We start from the raw sequence: 21,385 nt of genomic DNA, 5'->3' as shown, positions 1-21,385 counted from the left end.
CTACCTTAAGACGGCTTCTGCAGGCGCCTTCAAGACCTGCCGGCGTGCGGCGCGGACGTCCTGTCGCTCGAGCCCCGAGCCTGCCGCTTCCCCCGGAGCGAGCTATGAAGAGGGATTGCACATAGTAAAGTCGGCGTACTGGTGGAGGGCGCTCCCCAGCTACCAAAATTCAAGACAGAGGAGGGCAGCGTCCTCTTATTCCCCTCCGAAGCGCAAATATTTTATCAAGCATCGCCACCACATCTGCCATCGCCGCCTGGACAAAGGCCAATGCAAAGCTGCCTGCCGGAACCCTCTCAGATGCCGAGCCCGTCGACGTTGCGAATACCGCGCTCGTGACTGCCCTGCCTCGCCACCCTCCAAGCCATCCCCACCAAGCGGTCCCTTGCCATCTACAGCTGTCGTGGCAACGCCGCGGTCAGTTCCAGCTGCAACTGCGTCTCCGCGCCCGGCTGTTGCTGCAGCTCTGCCACCACGAGTCGGAGACCCGAGCCTGCGCCCGGAGGAGGGGCATGTCGTCATCACCTCCACGCAGGCCATGGAGGATGCTGTTGCTTCCCTTGCCACCCTGGGCGCCTTTGTGTGGCTTGGAGGCAACCGTCTGCGAGTCAGTGGCGCGGAGATCAGGGACGCCATCGCCAGCGAGTTCTTCATCGACCGCAACTACATCAAGGTGGTCCCGCACTTCCCAGAAGATTTCTTCGTGCTCTTCACGCATCCGCACCATCGAGACCAAGTCACGGCGTCTCCAGGCCGATTCAGCCGCAACGGTCTCAACATCCATGCCGCCAACTGGAGGCCCGAAGAAAATGCCGACTCGGTGGAGGCGTACTACCACGTGCACCTCTGCATCGAGAACTTGCCTCTCAACGCCTGGTGCGATGAGGTCGCAGAGCAGGTGCTCGGACCTAATACTTTCCTTCACTACTTCGATGTGGCCACCATGAAGAGAGAAGATTCATCCTCATTCAACTTGTGGGTGTGGTCTGCAAATCCCTCGGCCATCCCCAAGGTTCTTCGGCTCACGATCACTGGGAAACAAGCGGCGGGCTACAGCAGAGGCCCGAGCGTTGTGATAGGCCGACGCAGCCTCAAGCGGCGCGTCTTGGTGCACCTTGAAACGGTGGAAGACTTCACCCCCGATGCCAGTGGCGTCATCCCACGTCGCCCTCGCTCCTCACACCCGTTCACCTGGCACTACGGTGTGATCGACGGCGAATCAGGAATGCACGACCACCTGGAGGTTGCTGGGTGAAGAAGGGAAGACGACCAAGACCGCGACCGCCGCGATGACGATGATGACCGTGGACGCCGGAGCCGCGAGGATCGCTCCTCCTCCTAGCGAGATCGCTTCTTCCACAGCCACTCACGCGCTCCGGAACGCCGCGAGGACGAGGGCCGCCATGTCTCCCGGGACGGCCACCGCGAAGACCGGGGAGGCCGCCGCGACGACCGGGCCGGCAGGGATGGACGACGGAGGTGCACCGAAGCCGCCGACGCACGCAAGATCGACTGGAAGCAGGTCTAGCGCCTTCCTGACGGCGTTGTCATCCCGGCTTCGGGCAGAAGTTGCTACCTCTTGAGCACTGCGTTGGTTTTCCCCGAAGAGGAAGGGATGATGCAGCAAAGTAGCGTAAGTATTTCCCTCAGTTTTTGAGAACCAAGGTATCAGTCCAGTAGGAGGCTACGCGTGAGTCCCTCGCACCTGCACAAAAAAAATAAATCCTCACAACCGACGCAAATAGAGGTTTTCAATCCCTATAAGGCCACTTACGAGAGTGAGGTCTGATAGATATGATAAGATAATATTTTTGGTATTTTTATGATAAAAGATACAAAGTAAAATAAAGGCAAAGTTAATAGCAAAGGAAATAACTAAGTAGTAGGAGATCAATATGATAAAGATAGACCCGGGGGCCATAGGTTTCACTAGTGGCTTCTCTCCAGAGCATAAGTATTCTACGGTGGGTGAACAAATTACTGTTGAGCAATTGACAGAATTGAGCATAGTTATGAGAATATCTAGGTATGATCATGTATATAGGCATCACGTCCGAGACAAGTAGACCAACTCCTGCCTGTATCTGCTACTATTGCTCCACTCATCGACCGCTATCCAGCATGCATCTAGAGTATTAAGTTAAAAACAGAGTAACGCCTTAAGCAAGATGACATAATGTAGAGGGATAGACTCATGCAATATGAAGAAAACCCCATCTTGTTATCCTCGATGGCAACAATACAATACATGCCTTGTTGCCCCTACTATCACTGGGAAAGGACACCGCAAGATTGAACCCAAAGCTAAGCACTTCTCCCATTGCAAGACAGATCAATCTAGTAGGCCAAACCAAACTGATAATTCGAAGAGACTTGCAAAGATAACCAATCATACATAAAAGAATTCAGAGAAGATTCAAATATTATTCATAGATAGACTTGATCATAAACCCACAATTCATCGATCTCAACAAATACACCGCAAAAAGAAGATTACATCGAATAGTTCTCCACAAGAGAGGGGGGACATTGTATTGAGATCCAAAAAGAGAGAAGAAGCCATCTAGCTAATAACTATGGACCCGTAGGTCTGAGCTAAACTACTCACACTTCATCGGAGAGGCTATGGTGTTGATGTAGAAGCCCTCCGTGATTGATGCCCCCTCCGGCGGAGCTCCGGAACAGGCCCCAAGATGGGATCTCGTGGATACAGAAAGTTGTGGCGGTGGAATTAGGTTTTTGGCTCCGTATCTAATCGTTTGGGGGTACGTAGGTATATATATGAGGAAGGAGTACGTCGGTGGAGGAACAGGGGGCCCACAAGGGTGGAGGGCACGCCTGGTGGGGGTGGGTGCACACCCCTACCTCGTGGCCTCCTTTTTCCTTTCTTGACGTACGGACCAAGTCTCCCGGTTCTTGTTCGTTGAGAAAATCACGTTCCCGAAGGTTTCATTCCGTTTGGACTCCGTTTGATATTCCTTTTCTTCGAAACCCTAAACAGGCAAAAAACAGCAATTCTGGGCTGGGCCTCCGGTTAATAGGTTAGTCCCAAAAATAATATAAAAGTGGATAATAAAGCCCAATAATGTCCAAAATAGTAGATAATATAGCATGGAGCAATAAAAAATTATAGATACGTTGGAGACGTATCAAGCATCACCAAGCTTAATTCCTGCTCGTCCTCGAGTAGGTAAATGATAAAAATAGAATTTTTGATGCGGAGTGCTACTTGGCATAATTTTAATGTAATTCTTCTTAATTGTGGTATGAATATTCAGATCCGAAAGATTCAAGACAAAAGTTCATATTGACATAAAAATAATAATACTTCAAGCATACTAACAAAGCAATTATGTCTTCTCAAAATAATATGGCTAAAGAAAGTTATCCCTACAAAATCATATAGTCTGGTTATGCTCTATCTTCACCACACAAAATATTTAAATCATGCACAACCCCGATGTCAAGCCAAGCAATTGTTTCATACTTTTGACATTCTCAAAAAAAATTCAATCTTCACGCAATACATGAGCGTGAGCCATGGATATAGCACTATAGGTGGAATAGAGTAGTGGTTGTGGAGAAGACAAAAAGGGAGAAGATAGCTCACATCAACCAGGCATATCAACGGGCTATGGAGATGCCCATCAATAGATATCAATGTGAGTGAGTAGGGATTGCCATGCAACGGATGCACTAGAGCTATAAGTATATGAAAGCTCAAAAAGAAACTAAGTGGGTGTGCATCCAACTTGCTTTCTTATGAAGACCTAGGGCATTTTGAGGAAGCCCGTCATTGGAATATACAAGCCAAGTTCTATAATGAAAGATTCCCACTATTATATGAAAGTGACAACATGAAAGACTCTCTACTATGAAGATCATGGTGCCACTTTGAAGCACAAGTGTGGTAAAAGGATAGTAACATTGTCCCTTCTCTCTTTTTCTCTCATTTTTTTATTTTTTTTATTTGGGCCTTTTCTCTTTTTTTTATGGCCTCTTTTATTTCTCTTTTTTTATTTTTCGTCCGGAGTCTCATGCCGACTTGTGAGGGAATCATAGTCTCCATCATCCTTTCCTCACTGGGACAATGCTCTAATAATGATGATCCTCACACTTTTATTTTTCTTACAACTCAATAATTACAACTCGATACTTAGAACAAAACATGACTCTATATGAATGCCTCTGGCGGTGTACCGGGATATGCAATGATGCATGAGTGACATGTATGAAAGAATTATGAATGGTGGCTTTGCCACAAATACGATGTCAACTACATGATCATGCTAAGCAATATGACAATGATGGAGTGTGTCATGATAAATGGAACGGTGGAAAGTTGCATGGCAATATATCTCAGAATGGCTATGGAAATGCCATAATAGGTAGGTATGGTTGCTGTTTTGAGGAAGGTATATGGTGGGTGTATGATACCGGCGAAAGGTGCGCGGTATTAGAGAGGCTAGCAAAGGTGGAAGGGTGAGAAAAGTGTGTATAATCCATGGACTCAACATTAGTCATAAAGAACTCATATACTTATTGCAAAAATCTACAAGTTATCAAAGCAAAGTATTATGCGCATGCTCCTAGGGGGATAGATTGGTAGGAAAAGACCATCGCTCGTCCCTGACCGCCACTCATAAGGAAGACAATCAAAAAATAAACCATGCCCGGACTTCATCACATAACGGTTCACCATACGTGCATGCTACGGGAATCACAAGCTTCAACACAAGTATTTCTCAAATTCACAACTACTCAACTAGCATAACTTTAATATCACCATCTTTATATCTCAAAACAATTATCAAGCATCAAACTTCTCATAGTATTCAACACACTCATAAGAGAATTTTTTTTATATTCTTGAATACCTAGCATATTAGGATTTAAAGCAAATTACCATGCTATAAAGACTCTCAAAATAATCTAAGTGAAGCATGAGAGATCAATAGTTTCTATAAAACAAATCCACCACCGTGCTCTAAAAGATATAAGTGAAGTACTAGAGCAAAATTATATAACTCAAAAGATATAAGCGAAGCACATAGAGTATTCTGACAAATTCCAAATCATGTATGGCTCTCTCAAAAGGTGTGTACAGCAAGGATGATTGTGGTAAACTAACAAGCAAAGACTCAAATAATAGAAGACGCTCCAAGCAGAACACATATCATGTGGTGAATAAAAATATAGCTCCAAGTGAAGTTATCGATAGAAGTAGACGAAAGAGGGGATGCCTTCCGGGGCATCCCCAAGCTTTGGATTTTAGGTGTCCTTAGATTATCTTGGGGGTGCCATGGGCATCCCCAAGCTTAGGCTCTTTCCACTCCTGGTTCCATAATCCATCAAATCTTTACCCAAAACTTGAAAACTTGACAACACAAAACTTAAAGTAGAAAATCTCGTGAGTTCCGTTAGCGAAAGAAAATAAAAGAACACTTCAAGGTAATGTAATGAACTCATTATTTATTTATATTGGTGTTATACCTACTGTATTCCAACTTATCTATGGTTTATAAACTATTTTACTAGCCATAGATTCATCAAAATAAGCAAACAACACACGAAAAACAGAATCTGTCAAAAACAGAACAGTCTGTAGTAATCTGTAGCTAGCGCAAGATCTGGAACGCCAAAAATTCTAAAATAAATTTTTGTACGTGAGGAATTTATCTATTAATCATCTGAAAAAATAATTAACTAAATAGCACTTTCCAAATAAAAATGTCAGTAGTTCTCGGGAGCGCTAAAGTTTCTATTTTTTACAGCAAGTTCAACAAGACTTTCCACAAGTCTTCCCAACGGTTCTACTTGGCACAAACACTAATTAAACACAAAAAACACAACAAAAACAGAGGCTAGATAAATTATTTATTACTAAACAGGATCAAAAAGCAAGGAATAAAAATAAAATTGGGTTGCCTCCCAACAAGCGCTATCGTTTAACGCCCCTAGCTAGGCATAAAAAGCAAGAATAGATCTAGGTATTGCCATCTTTGGTAGGCAATTCTTCAATTAGGAATCTACCATCTTTAGGAATTTCTTTATTAATTATCAAAATTTTAGGCATAAGATCTAAAAATTCATTTGTAACAAATGGTTCCTTAATGATAGCAAAAAGATTGGGATGAATACTTATAGATTTGAGATCCGCATCCTTACTAGAGGATTCACCCTTATTTTTAGGAACGTACATAAGCTTGGCAACTTTAGTGGAAGGACTTTGAGTATTCTTTATGGAAGAAAAAGCGGTTCCCAAGTTGGTAATAATATTCTCAAGTTTATCGATCCTAACGGAATCGTGATTTATTTTCTCATTAACTATGGGTTCATTTTCTTTAATATGTTTCAAAGTAACTCCTATTTTAGATCCATATTGAGAGATTTAGCTGTGGATCTTTTTATCCAAATTTTCAATTAACTCTATGGTAGCAACCTTATTTTCAATAATTTCAAGCCTTTGCATTACATGATCCAAAGTTAATATAGTTCCATTAACCAAGAGAGGGGGTGAGCCAAATAAATCTAACATAGCATTATAAGAATCAAAAGTATGGCTACCCAAAAAGTTCCCTTCGGTAATAGTATCAAGAACATAATGGTGCCAAGGAGTAATGCCTACATAAAAATTGCGAAGGAGAACGGAAGTAGATTTCTTCCTAGTAGATCTATTTTGAGCATTGCAAATTCTATAGCAAGCATCTTTTAGATTTTCTCCCTCCCTTTGCTTAAAATTTAGAATTTCATTCTCAGGAGATAACGGAGAAGATAAGGGACTAGCCATAACGACAAGCAAACAAAAAGCAAGCGAGCAAAAAGAGGCAAATAGAGAGGGAGGATAGAGAGAGAGAGAGGGCGAATAAAACGATAAGGGTGAAGTGGGGGGGAGGAAAACGAGAGGCAAATGGCAAATAATGTAATGTGGAAGATAAGGGTATGTGATGGGTACTTGGTATGTTGACTTTTGCCTAGACCTCCCCGACAACGGCGCCACAAATCCTTCTTGCTACCTCTTGAGCACTGCGTTGGTTTTCCCCGAAGAGGAAGGGATGATGCAGCAAAGTAGCGTAAGTATTTCCCTAAGTTTTTGAGAACCAAGGTATCAATCTAGTAGGAGGCTACGCGCGAGTCCCTCGTACCTGCACAATACAAATAAATCCTCGCAACCAACGCAAATAGGGGTTGTCAATCCCTATAAGGCCACTTACGAGAGTGAGATCTGATAGATATGATAAGATAATATTTCTGCTATTTTTATGATAAAAGATGCAAAGTAAAATAAAGGCAAAGTAAATAGCAATGGAAATAACTAAGTAGTGGGAGATCAATATGATAAAGATAGACCCGGGGGCCATAGGTTTCACTAGTGGCTTCTCTCGAGAGCATAAGTATTCTATGGTGGGTGAACAGATTACTGTTGAGCAATTGACAGAATTGAGCATAGTTATGAGAATATCTAGGTATGATCATGTATATAGGCATCACGTCCGAGACAAGTAGACCGACTCCTGCCTGCATCTACTACTATTACTCTACTCATCGACCGCTATCTAGCATGCATCTAGAGTATTAAGTAAAAAACAGAGTAACGCCTTAAGCAAGATGACATGATGTAGAGGGATAGACTCATGCAATATGAAGAAAACCCCATCTTGTTATCCTCGATGGCAACAATACAATACGTGCCTTGCTGCCCCTACTATCACTGGGAAAGGACACCGCAAGATTGAACCCAAAGCTAAGCACTTCTCCCATTGCAAGAAAGGTCAATCTAGTAGGCCAAACCAAACTGGTAATTCGAGGAGACTTGCAAAGATAACCAATCATACATAAAAGAATTCAAAGAAGATTCAAATATTATTCATAGATAGACTTGATCATAAACACACAATTCATCGGTCTCAACAAACACACCGCAAAAAGAAGATTACATCGAATAGTTCTCCACAAGAGAGGGGGAGAACATTGTATTGAGATCCAAAAAGAGAGAAGAAGACATCTAGCTAATAACTATGGACCCATAGGTCTGAGGTAAACTACTCACACTTCATCGGAGAGGCTATGGTGTTGATGTAGAAGCCCTCCGTGATCGATGGCCCCTCCGGTGGAGCTCCAGAACAGGCCCCAAGATGGGATCTCGTGGATACAAAATGTTGCGGCGGTGGAATTATGTTTTTGGCTCTGTATCTGATAGTTTGGGGGTACATAGGTATATATAGGAGGAAGGACTATGTTGGTGGAGCAACAGGGGGCCCGCGAGGGTGGAGGGCGCGCCTGGTGGGGGTGGGCGCGCCCCCTACCTCATGGCCTCCTGTTTCCTTTCTTGACGTAGGGTCCAAGTCTCCCAGGTCTTGTTCGTTGAGAAAATCACGTCCCCGAAGGTTTCATTCCGTTTGGACTCCATTTGATATTCCTTTTCTTCGAAACCCTAAAACAGGCAAAAAACATCAATTCTAGGTTGGGCCTCCGGTTAATAGGTTAGTCCCAAAAATAATATAAAAGTGGATAATAAAGCCCAATAATGTCCAAAACAGTAGATAATATAGCATGGAGCAATCAAAAATTATAGATACGTGGGAGACGTATCAGGCGTGCCCGCCGTCGGGCTGACAACCGCGGCACGCGCTCGGCGCACTCAGGTGGAGCGGCCAGCCCCATCTGCGAGGACAGCCGTGGTCTCTCACCTCCGTCCAAGCCTATGCGCACCTCTTGTGACGTGGTGCAAGTGTCCTTCTCGCCTGGCGACGCCTCCTGGTTGAGCTGGATCTGCCCTTGCTTTGGTGCCCAGATGAAGTCGGCCGTGGTGTGCCCTGCCGTGCCGTATCAGGAGGCCTTCCCTCGCACAACGATGCAGGACATCATCGAGTTGCACCCATCGACTCCTCTTGTGCATCTTTGCAGCGCTGCTCCACCACCACTGATGTTGGCTGCCTCAACCTCCCATGCCTCGCGCTGCTGACCTGGAGGCGGAGCCAAAAACTCCGATTTTCATTTCGATGTCAAGCCCACCAATTAGTCCTGCTGTGACTGGCTCTGATGAACCTCTCGTGCAGTCCCCACTGTTTGTCACCTATGCTCCGCCCCTGCTGCCTACACCGAACTCTACACCATCGAGGCTGCCCAAGACAAGGAGGAAGACACTCACGGGTGTGTCGGGCTTCAACCTCAGCCGACGCAGCCCTCGGCTTCAAGAAAAGAAGAGAGCTTTGCCGGTGGCGCAGATGGATAAGAGGCTTCTCTGTCAACGCATGGACATCATCAATGAAGGACAAGAAGTTACTGAAGAAGCCATCAGGAAATTTGTTGCCATGTTCAATGGGCAACTCCCGGACATCACAGTGGAGGCCCTTCAATCCCTCTTCAACCTTGATTGTGACCTTGCGAAGGCCGTCGAGGACGCACTGGTGGAGCATGGAGGTGAGGCTGGAGCAGAGCTGCTGTCTGCGAATGGAGAGGCGGCCGGCGAGGCCGCATGACTGGACTGCTTTCGTCATTGAAGATGTAGCTTAGTTCTTCATGTTAACTAAGGCCAACTATTGCTTTCTGTCTGTGTGGGTGTATGCATGTTTCCTACTGTCGATGAAGATATCTGCCCCTTGTTGCCCTGGCAAGGCGAATGTGTGTGAGTTCTATAGTTTTTGTAGCTTCTGCTGTTACCTGATGATGCTCTTTTATTATCACAACTTCTGCTACCTAAAGATGCTCAATGCAGTCTGTCCTAAACGTCCAAGGCAGCTCTTACTTGTTGTGTCACTTCTTGTTACTCCATAGACGATGTATCCCAGGTTTCAATATGCATGATCAATACCTGAGTATTCTGAACTGGAATGTTCGTGGCTTAAACTGTCCCAACCGCCGCGCAACTATACGAGAGACCGTCGCTGCTACGCCTTGCCATCTACTATGTCTACAGGAGACCGAACTCAAGCACGTCGACCCCTTCATGGCTTCCTCTCTTGGAGGTCAGAGGCTCAAAGGCTTCGCACAACGACCTGCTACTGGTACTCGTGGTGGCATCCTGCTTCTGTGGGACGAAGACCTCGTCGAGGTTAAGGACATTAACACTGGAACTTTCTTCCTCTTTGCTACATTCACCATTATCCGTACCGACAATTCCTTCAAGTTAACAACCGTCTATGGGCCAACTCGCAGCAACCTCAAAGACATTTTCTTCCAAGAGCTGATCTCTGAGAAGCCTACTCCTGGTACTAGATGGCTGCTAGCCGGTGACTTTAATCAGATTTACCACGCAAGAGACAAGAACCGCGCTAACAGTAATCGGAGCCGCATGACTCGCTTCCGTAACACCCTCAATACCTGTGAGCTGAAAGAAATACACCTACAAAATAGGAAATACACTTGGAGTAATGAGCAAAGCGATCCAACCTTATGCAAACTCGATTCGTTTTTCTGCAATGAAGATTGGGACATCGACTTTGGCAGTCATCTACTTCATGCCCTCTCTTCATCCCTCTCTGACCATTGCCCTCTCCTTCTCGCAAATGTCCAAGGACCACCTAAGTCAAAGTGTTTCCGCTTTGAGAAATTCTTGACTAAAATGCCCAGATTCAAGGAGATCGTTCAAGGCGCTTGGAACCAAAGGGTGAACCACTCTGACCCCTATCAGATCATGTTTCACAAGCTCAAGAAAACCAGCCAAGCTCTAAGGAAATGGAGCAGGACGATTTTTGCACACTCAAAGGTGCAGCTGATCATGGCTCTAGAGGTCATTCTCCGCCTAGATGTGGCACAAGAGCTCATGCCTCTCAGTGTGGAGGAGCGTGATATTCGTAGGAGGCTCAAAAGAAAGATTATTGCCCTGGCTGTGATGGAGCGTGCTCGAAAGAGACATAATTCAAGAATCACCAGCCTCAAAGAGGGTGATGCCAACACTCATTTCTTTCACCTGCGGGTCAATCACAGAAGAAGAAAGAACTTCATTCACCGTCTGAAGCACAACAACGGCTGGGTAGTTGACCATGATCACAAAAAGTCAGTCATCCAAAACCACTTTGCCGAGGTCTCCAAGCGTGGCCCTACATGCCATCAAGACATCAACTGGGACAACATTACGGTGCCTGCAAGTGACCTTTCAGATCTTGGGGCGGCCTTTATGGAGGAGGAGGTTAGGAAGGCGGTTTTTGACCTTCCCCGTGACAAAGCGCCAGGGCCCGATGGCTTCTCTGGAGCTTTCTTCAAAGAGTGTTGGGAGATTATCAAGGATGACATTATGATTGCTGTGAACCACTTCTCAAACTTGCACACATCCAACCTTCATTGGCTCAACTCGTCCAACATTGCTCTCATACCAAAGAAAGATGGAGCGGAATGCATCTCGGACTTTCGCCCCATTAGCCTCATTCACGCCATTGTGAAGATCCTAACAAAGGTGTTGGCCATGCGCCTAGCTCCCCATATGGACAACCTTGTCTCTAGTGCGCAAAGTGCCTTCATAAAGAAGTGAAGCATTCATGATAATTTCATGTATGTCAGAAACTTGGCGAGGAAACTTCACAGAAATCGTACACCCACCCTGCTGTTCAAGCTTGACATCAAGAAGGCTTTTGACTCAGTTAGATGGGACTTCCTTATGGACCTCTTGAGGCACCTAGGGTTCCTGTCCATATTTCGCTATTGGGTTTCGGCACTCCTCTCCACTGCCACCTCGAGGGTTCTTATCAATGGGGTGGTGGGTGATCCGATGAAGCACGGTTGTGGCCTCCGGCAGGGAGATCCATTATCCCCGTTGCTCTTTGTCCTGGCAATCGACCCCCTGCACCACCTCCTCAACAAGGCCACTGCACAAGGACATCTTCAACCCATTTGCGGAAGTGCTCCGACCATCAGGACGTCCTTGTATGCAGACGATGTTGCCATCTTTGTCAAACCCACCAGGGGTGACGTACAATTTCTTGCTTCCTCCTTGGCTGCTTTTGGAGAGGTGACCAGCCTGCATACTAACTGAACCAAAAGTTTGGTGGCTCCTATTCGCTGCGACAACATAAATTTGGATGACATTCTCGAGGCCTTCCCGACGGTGCGCACGGCGTTCCCGATGCGGTACCTTGGCCTTCCGCTATCGTTCAAGCACCTCAAGAGCATTCATCTTCAACACCTTTGGACAAGGTCGCATGCAAGCTCCCACCTTGGCAGGGAAGACACGTCGCTACTATTGGGCGTGTGGTGCTTGTAAAGGCGGTCCTCACGGCCATTGCAATTTATCATCTCACGTCTCTTGACATCCCCGTGGAGATCCTTAACGTAATTGACCGACTTCGGCGTGCTTACCTTTGGGCGGGTACTGACAAAGTCTCAGGAGGGTCATGCACGATCAATTGGGACCTCGTCTGCAAGCCTAAACAATTTGGTGGCTTGGGTGTGCTTAATTTGAACAAATTCGCTAAGGCCCTCTGACTTTGATGGCTATGGTTCGAGTGGGTGGACAAAAGCAAGCCCTGGGTTGGCATGGGGTCTCCATGCACCGAGGACGACCACAAATTTTTTGCAGCTGCTACAATGGTTATAGTGGGAAATGGGCGCACGGCCAGATTCTGGCACTCCCCTTGGTTGCATGGTCTCTGCCCCCGTGACTTAGCACCGTACATTTTTGCCATCTCCCGCAAGAAGAATTCCTCCGTCCAGCAAGCCCTCACCAACAACAACTGGATCTCCCTCATTGACACCTCCAATGGCCTATCATTTGCACACATCCAACAGTTTGCCGACCTCTGGGAGAAGATATCCATGACCTCTCTGAATGGTGACATAGAAGATTCCATCACCTGGAAGTTCACCAAGGATGGGGTGTACTCTGCTTCGTCTTCTTACAAGGCACAATTTGAGGGTCTCACATCATCCGATCTCGTTCACTATGTATGGAGGGTTTGGGCCACCCCTCGGTGCAAGTTCTTTGCTTGGCTAGTCCTTCAAAACAGGATTTGGACATCGGATCGTCTCATACGTCACGGATGGCCAAAATGTGGCCTCTGCCCACTTTGTAAGCAATGCCAGGAGTCGGCAGCCCACCTCCTCTTCCAATGCCGCTTCACCATCCGCATTTGGAACCATATTCTTACGTGGCTTGGCATGCACCACATTTCTACTGCGATATGGCAGACGAGGACTTCGGTGAAAGACTGATGGAATGGCAACCTTCAGATTCGCCTTTGTTCCCCTAAGGCGCTAGCCTCCTTGATGATGCTTATCTCATGGGATATATGGACAGAGCGTAACGCTAGGGTCTTTCGAAACACGCCTATCCCTTCCATGGTCCTAATCTGTAAGATCAAAGAAGAGGTGTCTCTTTGGGCAGTGGCGGGTGCAAAGCACATGAGTGTTGTAATGCCGCGAGACTAGACATTTTATTTTGCCGCCTTGTGGCCCTTGTTCGATAACTCCTTTCTTAATCAATGAAATGGCAAATCTTTTGCCTTCTTTAAAAAAACTCATATATTACTGCTCCATCTGATGGTCAAACTAAATCTCAAAATACATATTACGCCTTGAACGTGGACTGACGATGTACAATTTCTTTTTCTCCGGACATCTATCCTTCTATGGATAGCCTGCTGATGATTACATTTTAACTTCGTACATAATCTATGATGAATAAATAGGTTGACAACAACATTGTCTACTGATTTAATCTCATATATATTGTGGTAGTGTTTTTTGAGAAAATAAATAAGGGTACATCTCATAAATATAGTTTGACCAATATTTACAACTAATGGTTACATGCATATTTGTTTATTTAGGTGCAGAACAGAGTTGTATTGAATAATTCTGGGAGTTACGACTCTGCTGCAAGGAATCAGCGGGCAATGCCCATGTATCCGATGGTGAATAATCAGCAGCAAGTGTCACCGATACACCGTATGTTGTTTATTTTCATGTTTATTATTTTGTCGCATTTCTTGAATTGTTGTTATTAACGAACTGCATATCATTTTACTATTTTTGTTTCATATTTTCTTTTGAAAAGGGGGTTTGCCCCAGCCTCTGCATCAGAACGATGCATACGGCCAATATTATTAAAAAACAAAGGTTCCAGTAAAATCATTATGTCATGCTCAAAGAACAGATAAGGCTCATCAAGAGCTAAACAGAAGAATAAGAGCCACAACCGACCGGTAAACTGAGATAGGAGCACTACAAGCCTATCCTATTACATGACCGCCATCCAAACCGGTTGAAAATAGCCCGTGCTACCATCTCCCATCGGGTAGATCCAGTAACCAAACGCTTCCTGGCCTCCGTCGGAGTGAGTAGCGACAACATACGGAGCAATGTAGTGGCCCAGAAGATGACCTGCAAAAAATGAATATTTGTTGTTCTGTTAAAGAACAAATCATTTCTGCAGTTCCAAACTGCCCATAATAAAGCACATAACACGAATATGTCTCGCTATTTTGAGATTTATCCCATCTAGCCACGTCCCAAATAGCGCGGTGATAGAATTCGGAGAAGCAATGTTAAATGCTATGTGAACCGAACGCCACAAATTTTTTGCAGGGCAATCAAGAAAGAGGTGTTTGATAGATTCGTGTTGGTCATAAAAGCTACATCTTGTAGATCCTGTCCAATTAAGTTTCGCCAAATTATCCTTAGTTAAAATAACTTGTTTATGCACAAACCACATAAACACTTTGATTTAAAAACCACACACGTTACCTACTAAGAGCATTTACGACCGGAACCCCTACTTTCCCCTAAACATCCAGGAAGACAGCCCGAACACTTTTAGATCAAAAAACATAACCCAACCGGAGCCCCAAAACTCAACACATACGTCCAGGCTGTCCGACACCCCTCATATCCAGCCCATATGTGGGGCGGATATGGGGACGCACGGACACGTCCACCACGTGGGACTGACAGGCAGGACCCACCCGAGAACCGCTGACCAGGTCACCAATTTGGCAAGGACACATCATGGCGCCGCTCTAGTGCACCGTTCGAGGGGCCAAATCCGGCTATTTAAGCCGGATGGTGAGGGTAAAACTTAGCTGCCCCCATTGCGTCCTTTCCATCCCATCCACTTCGACCTTGCCGTCTACCATGGTCAGGTAGAACATCACACATTACACAATTCTCATGCTCGAGTGCTGGTGGAGGTCATGTGGGAGATGTGCGCCGCCGAGATATGTGGTGTCCCTCACCTTGCGGGGGAGGAGAATGTGCCAGGACTGGTCATGGAGGTTCCATAGGAGGAGGCAACAAAGGAGGAAGCACGGGGCCTAGAGGTTGAGCCTGGCGGATTGTGCAGGAAGCAGGCGGAGGCTGAGTTCCACCTCACCCAAGCCGCAGAGGCTGAGGTGGTGCACCTCTCCGCGGAGGCGCAGTTGGTGGCGGAGCAAGCAGGCGCTGCCGCCTTCACAGTGCTCGTCCCCAACCGCCGTCTCATGGCCAAAAACCAGGCCATCTTGGAGTCGCTCCAGTCCGAGCGGGAGGTGGAGGTGAACTGCTGGCATATCCACCTCGCTGACGTGAGGCATGAGAGGCTACTCGCGGACGTGGAGGAGGCACTGGAATTTCGCACCGGCGCCAATGACCATGAGGCCGGTGGCTATGGAAAGGGGCTCATCGATCTACATCTCCTATGACGATGAGTAGATTAGGGTACTTTGCTTTTTCGAATGTAGCTTGTTTCTTTGATGTGATTAGTACGTGGTGAAATGAATGTTTCATGGAGTAGTATATGGAAATGAGGGTTTGCAGATGAGGGGTGTGGTTGCAATGATAGACAAATGAGGGGTCACCGGTTCCTTCTAGCGGACATATTGAGGGTCAAATATGCACATTTTGGTTGAAAATGCTCTAGCTACTTTGCAAATATACCATGACGGCATATGCTCAAAATAGTCGAAGTTAACCTTGATTCCAACGTATTTCCACATTACCTTTTCCCTCTCGCTGTTCTGTGTGTATTGCATATAGAAGTATGACCAGTTTAATTACATTACTGATTAATTTATTTTTATTTTACAAGTACCTCATGTAATCTCTTTTTTTGTCTCCGGCGCCGGAGAAGAGACAACATGTTCCATCTGCGTACAACAGATTCATCAAGTGAGATTTCAGGCCATATATATGTTGATCGCTTACATAATATTGTTGCTACAAACCAAGTTTGGTATAAACCTGTGCAAACTAATCTAGATTGAATAGATCGATCGCTCCATTAGCTAATTAGCTAGCAACAATATTGATGGACAGTTCAAACATGATAAAATGATTATGGAACTAACTATTATGTGGTCTTGTTAATGAGTTTTGCAAGAAAGTTTGAACACCAGATTTTTGGGCCGGGTTACAACAAGCTAGGATTAGGCTTATCTTGCATTGTAACCATAAAAGTATTCTATGATATTGTTTTTGCATCACTAGGTATATTCTTAATGACATGTGTTTCTGTTATGTTTGTTTGGAAGACAGATTTTGTAAGCACGTATTGCACAAATTATTGCAGAGATATGTTTTTGTTTGTTTTGTTTGGTTATTAGGATTTGTTAGTGACTGCTCCCTCCATTCATGTTTACAAGGCCTTTGATCTTATCTTAATTTAGTTTAAGTTTGACTAATTTTATAGGAAAAATATCAGTATATAAAGTACCTAGTAAATGAATTTTAATACATATTGATTGGTTTTTTTATAGGCTTAGTGAAATTTAAAATGGTCTGGCAAAAGGCAACATTAATAATAGGCCTCTAAACCCAGATGGTACTATGGAAGGGAGTATCTCCCTCAACAAAAACTATTGAATTCTGCATCTTTCTGTTCATATAGACAATATAATACCTTTTCTAGTGCAATAAATTAGTTCTTCTTAATTCATGTGAACAGGGTCAGATCAAGCATTGATCACTTAAATAAGATTTCCTTTTTTTTGCGGGTGACACTTAAATAAGATTTCCTGGAGGTATTGCTAGGACAAAACAATTTCAACTTTATCTTTGGAAACGCGACAGAAACAACCGCTTACATATTAGTGTCTTTCATTGTTATTTGGTTTGTTTAACCTGAAATATTTCGTGGATTAAACTGGAGTGTGTTATGAATTCCGTAATTTAAGCAAGCTTTTAGATGGTTAGACTATAACTAAAGTTTTATATCTATTCACAAATGCGGTTCCTCATACAATAAAACAACTTGCTCGATAACCCTTTACGTGTATATGGGGAATATATTGCTGTCCCCACCGGGATATATCACACCTAGAACTAAAGTTACTTCGTGCTTTGATATTTGCATATTTTTACCATCTTTATTGCAGCATATCCTCATTTTATGTCTTAATAAATTCAAGTTTAGAGTACTGTCATGTCTAAAACATGAACAATATGGTCTAGATTTTACTATTATTTTATGTTTAATTGATTTTCACATCTAATTAATATGCACTCATATGGATTAGTTCAAGTTAAATACGAATTAGTTCATCACGGCGAGTACAATGTTGCATAGTGTAGACACATATGAAATGTGTAACCTCAAAGCACAACTGGAAGATAATCCTTTCATCTCATATTAATTGTCACTCAAACAGATGTATTTAACACTCAGAGGAGGCAATAAATGGCATAGAGGTGTAGCCCACTGGGAGCAAAAAAATCCAAATTAAAATGAAACTAGAATTTAATGAGGTAGCTTTAGTTTGCTTCACTAATCCCCTAAAAAACTACGTGTATGGTGTCCTGCAAAAAGAAACTACGTGCAGCGTGAATCAGAAGTATTTGTCAAGGTTGATGGGTAGTTAGTTAATTTATGTTTTTAAGCTATTGCATTTTCTGGTCTCAAAATTTCATGTATACATACGAGACCCTGAATGATTGTTTAAGAAGCGGAGACATGCAGGAGTCATATTATACATATTTAAGCTCGCTTCGATTGACAGGGAAGAGATACAAAGGATAAAGTCAAGCAATCCTGAGATTAGCCACCGAGAGGCATTCAGTACTGCTGCAAAAAACGTAAGTACTCTTAATTATAGTACATTTATTTCGCAAAAAAAATTATAGTACATTTGTATTATTCATGTGCGCTCTTAATTATAGTACATTTATTTCGCAAAAAAATAATTTATAGTACATTTGTATTATTCATGTGCGCGCGTCACCATCAGTACATAAACTTGAGTATATAAACACTTAAATACGTTGCCATTTCTCAATGGACTGAGGTAACGTTATCATGAATAGCCCCGCGGCCAGGTTTGCTCCTATGCCGATGCAAGTGCAGGCCGAGGTAGGCCCGCAAACTACCATAAATTATTCAGAAAATACAAACGACCAATACAAACTGTCCAAAGAACAGGGACACAAGAAAAAAAACACTCCAGAAAGTACAACCACAGTTACTCTAATCTAAAACCACCCAAAGTCGCTTCAGCCCACTGCCTAACGTCTAGGGAGAAAGTTTCGTTGATCTAGGCGTTCCAACCAAGAAGCCACATCCGACATGCACCGCAATGTTCAAAGGTTCTCTGTTATGTTTATGTGTTTCGACTATTGCATAAAGTGGATTGCATTCGCCGCGTCTTCCTTTGGCATGCATGCAAAGACGCTAGTGACGGCTACTGCTACGTCAATGAGCAGCATGTGTGTCGTCCTCTCCGCCTCAGAGGGCTTGCCATCCATGACTTTCATCACATGGGCATCACACCGCACCCGTTGGCCAAGGCTCCAAAAGACCGACCCGACCAGACCTTGGCCGTGCCTCCCGAGCAGTCACTCGGTGGATGTACGCACCATCTTCCGCGCTTCGACCACTTGGCATGTTGGAACTGGTGAGACCGCCTGTTTTGGAAGGATCATTGGCTTGACGGGCAATCCATCTTTGAGGCCGCTCCCGCCGTCCTCGCGTTGGTGTCATGTCAACATCACAAGTGTTGTATGGTCGCTGAAGGGCCTTCACATGCGAGCTTGGATCCGTGATATCCACGGCGGTCATGGACCCTCCGTTCTCATCGAGTACGTTGAATTGTGGCGGCGATTGTACAAATTCGTGCTAACGACGGAGCATGACGGTCTTTCCTGAAAGTGGTGCCCCAATGCATAGCGCGTTCCTACTATGAGGAGATGTTCCTTGGGGCCACGAGTCAACATCGCTGGGAGCTCGACTGATGCACCTAGGCCCCGCACCAATAAAACTCTTCTCTGGCTAGCGCTCGCTAATGGGCGGTTGTTGGGACATGGCCTTCCACACGTCCCGTGTTGTGTGCTCTGTGACCTTGAGACAGTGATTCACCCGCTTGTTGATTACCTATTTTGTCGCGAAGTGTGGCATGATATGCTCTCGTGGTGTCGTTCAAGCACCTGGCCGCTCGACGCCGGTGGGGACTTCATTGACTAGTGGGCCTCGGCCTTCGATGCATCGCCCACTAGCCAACGCAACGGCCTCTCAACCTTGGTCATTCTCACTGCATGGTGGATTTGGAAGGCTCGGAGCGGTTGCATCTACAACATGGGACATCCCTTTGTCTCTAACATGACTCGGACTAGACGCGATGAGGCTCGCCGTTGGGCATGCTAAGGCCAGCGGCCTGGATGTCATCCTACCTGAGACATAGCCGTAGGCTGTAGCTCGAGTGGCCTCTTAGGCTGCTCAAACCCACCCATGTGCACGCCAATAGGTTGTATACGTGCTCCATGGGAAGTCTTAGTTGTTATTCTTGCACACTCTCTATCAGTGAAAAAGATATGCAAATCTTTTGTGTATTCGTGAAAATAAATGAACATGGTCTGGTGTCAACTTTGGGACAAAACTTGACACGGTGATTTAGCAATGACGGTGCACACATGCGGCCACTCACCTTCATGGAGGTGTCATGTGAGATTATGGCATTGTATTCTCCAATCAGGTTCCTTCCCCGGGTGAACAAAACCCCCCATGGGTTGGCTTTGCCGGTTGAGGCCACGACTTTAGGTGTTGTTTTTGAGTTTTGGACCTCACCTCTTCGTTGGCAACGAGTAACAGTTTAGTGCACGAGTATATATGTCCAAATTTGGCATGGTCTTTGGATGGGCAACATCGATTGTGGACTTCGTCGAGACTCACCAATGAGATCTGGTGGTTTGCTTTGCAATAGGGGTCAGCCGACATTCCTTTCTTTGTTTATTATGTTGTCGAATATGCAGTTTCCACATGAAGCTAGTATATGATAGGTGGTTCGTTTTGATCTTGAAGGTAATGATCTGGTCCATGATCTTCATGTTTTTGTTAGTTCTTTAGCATTTAGCCGTACACTATTTGTGCACAACTTGATGCTTGACATTGTGTTTGTTTAACCAATACAGTAGGATCTGTTGGTGAACCCTCACTGCTGATTTTTCATGTTTAATTTCATTTAATAATTTGATCTGGCTTAATTGTACAAATTTTTTAATACTAGCGCTTAATTTACACTACTTCCTCCGTCACAGTTTAGAAGGCACAGTTAAATTTGCGTGCGTTTCCACAATAGACAAGATTTAGGGCGCATTGCATTTATGTCTAGTAGCTAATTAGTACTCCTATATACTATTTCTATATGCATGCATCGTGTGAATGCTATTTTATAACCCATCTCACAACCAATAGATAATCACCTAGGTTCAAGAGAATTTTCACCTAAGTATTAGATATGACATTAATTTGTGTGGGTTTGCGTGCATGTTTGCAGTGGGCTCATCTTCCTCGGCTGCACTTCGCCCTGAGCGTTGCTGGCGGCGGCGGCGGTGCCAATTAGCTCCAATCAAGACCACGCATGCATGCAAAAGACGATGGTTCGTGCAATCGACACCGTGCGTTCACGTTCATCGATCTCCATCGTCGTATAGCTATCTGTGTATGCATATGTGTGCATGCATGCATGCTCTGTCACGTATCGTGCGTGTGCCTAATTAAGTCTAAGTTGCTACATGATCATGCCATCGATCGATCTCTGGACTACTGCATGTCGATCCTGCGTAGATTTAGATCCTACGCTTAATAAATGGACAGGAGTGTGTTTAATTATTGTTTTGTTAGATGTATCATGGTGTTGTGGACAAAGACTTAATGCCCTGATAATGATGTCTGTTTTTTTCTTCAAAAAGTCAAGACTTTGTCCTCTCACTACTGGAATCGAAGGTTTTGCCATCAACCACCATTTCTTTGCCGTCTGCTAGCTGACGGCAAAGGAGGTCTTTGCCGCCTGCTTTCAAAAAACAGACGGCAAAGAACTGGCTGATGGCAAAGATTCTATTTGCCATCACTGTAACGGCCCACCCACCCCCCTCTTTGCCGTCTTCTGCTAACAGACGGCAAAGAGGTTACTACCTAACGGCTAACGGACAACCCCCATGCGGCCTCTTTCTCTCTCTCTTTCTCTCTCTCTCTCTCTCTCTCTCTCTCTCT

At 44.9% G+C, this 21,385-nt stretch overlaps 1 protein-coding gene across 1 annotated transcript in view; it reads left to right on the top strand.

Annotated features, from left to right (window-relative positions):
• The window catches only part of LOC119357847 (protein YABBY 1-like), a 64,924-nt gene extending 44,189 nt beyond the window's left edge, over nt 1-20,735 (top strand). Inside the window, exons 3-6 of the mRNA XM_037624656.1 lie at nt 13,764-13,881; nt 16,029-16,077; nt 17,904-17,979; nt 20,670-20,735. Coding sequence (XP_037480553.1) covers nt 13,764-13,881; nt 16,029-16,077; nt 17,904-17,979; nt 20,670-20,735 — 309 coding nt within the window. The remainder of the gene's footprint in view (nt 1-13,763; nt 13,882-16,028; nt 16,078-17,903; nt 17,980-20,669) is intronic.
• Nucleotides 20,736-21,385: the final 650 nt, after the last annotated feature.

This window comes from Triticum dicoccoides, chromosome 2A, assembly GCF_002162155.2.
Source record: "Triticum dicoccoides isolate Atlit2015 ecotype Zavitan chromosome 2A, WEW_v2.0, whole genome shotgun sequence".
In the NCBI taxonomy this organism is placed as follows: Eukaryota; Viridiplantae; Streptophyta; class Magnoliopsida; order Poales; family Poaceae; genus Triticum; species Triticum dicoccoides.
Note: the sequence above shows the minus strand (reverse complement) of the source record. Positions and strands in the feature narration are given on the sequence as shown.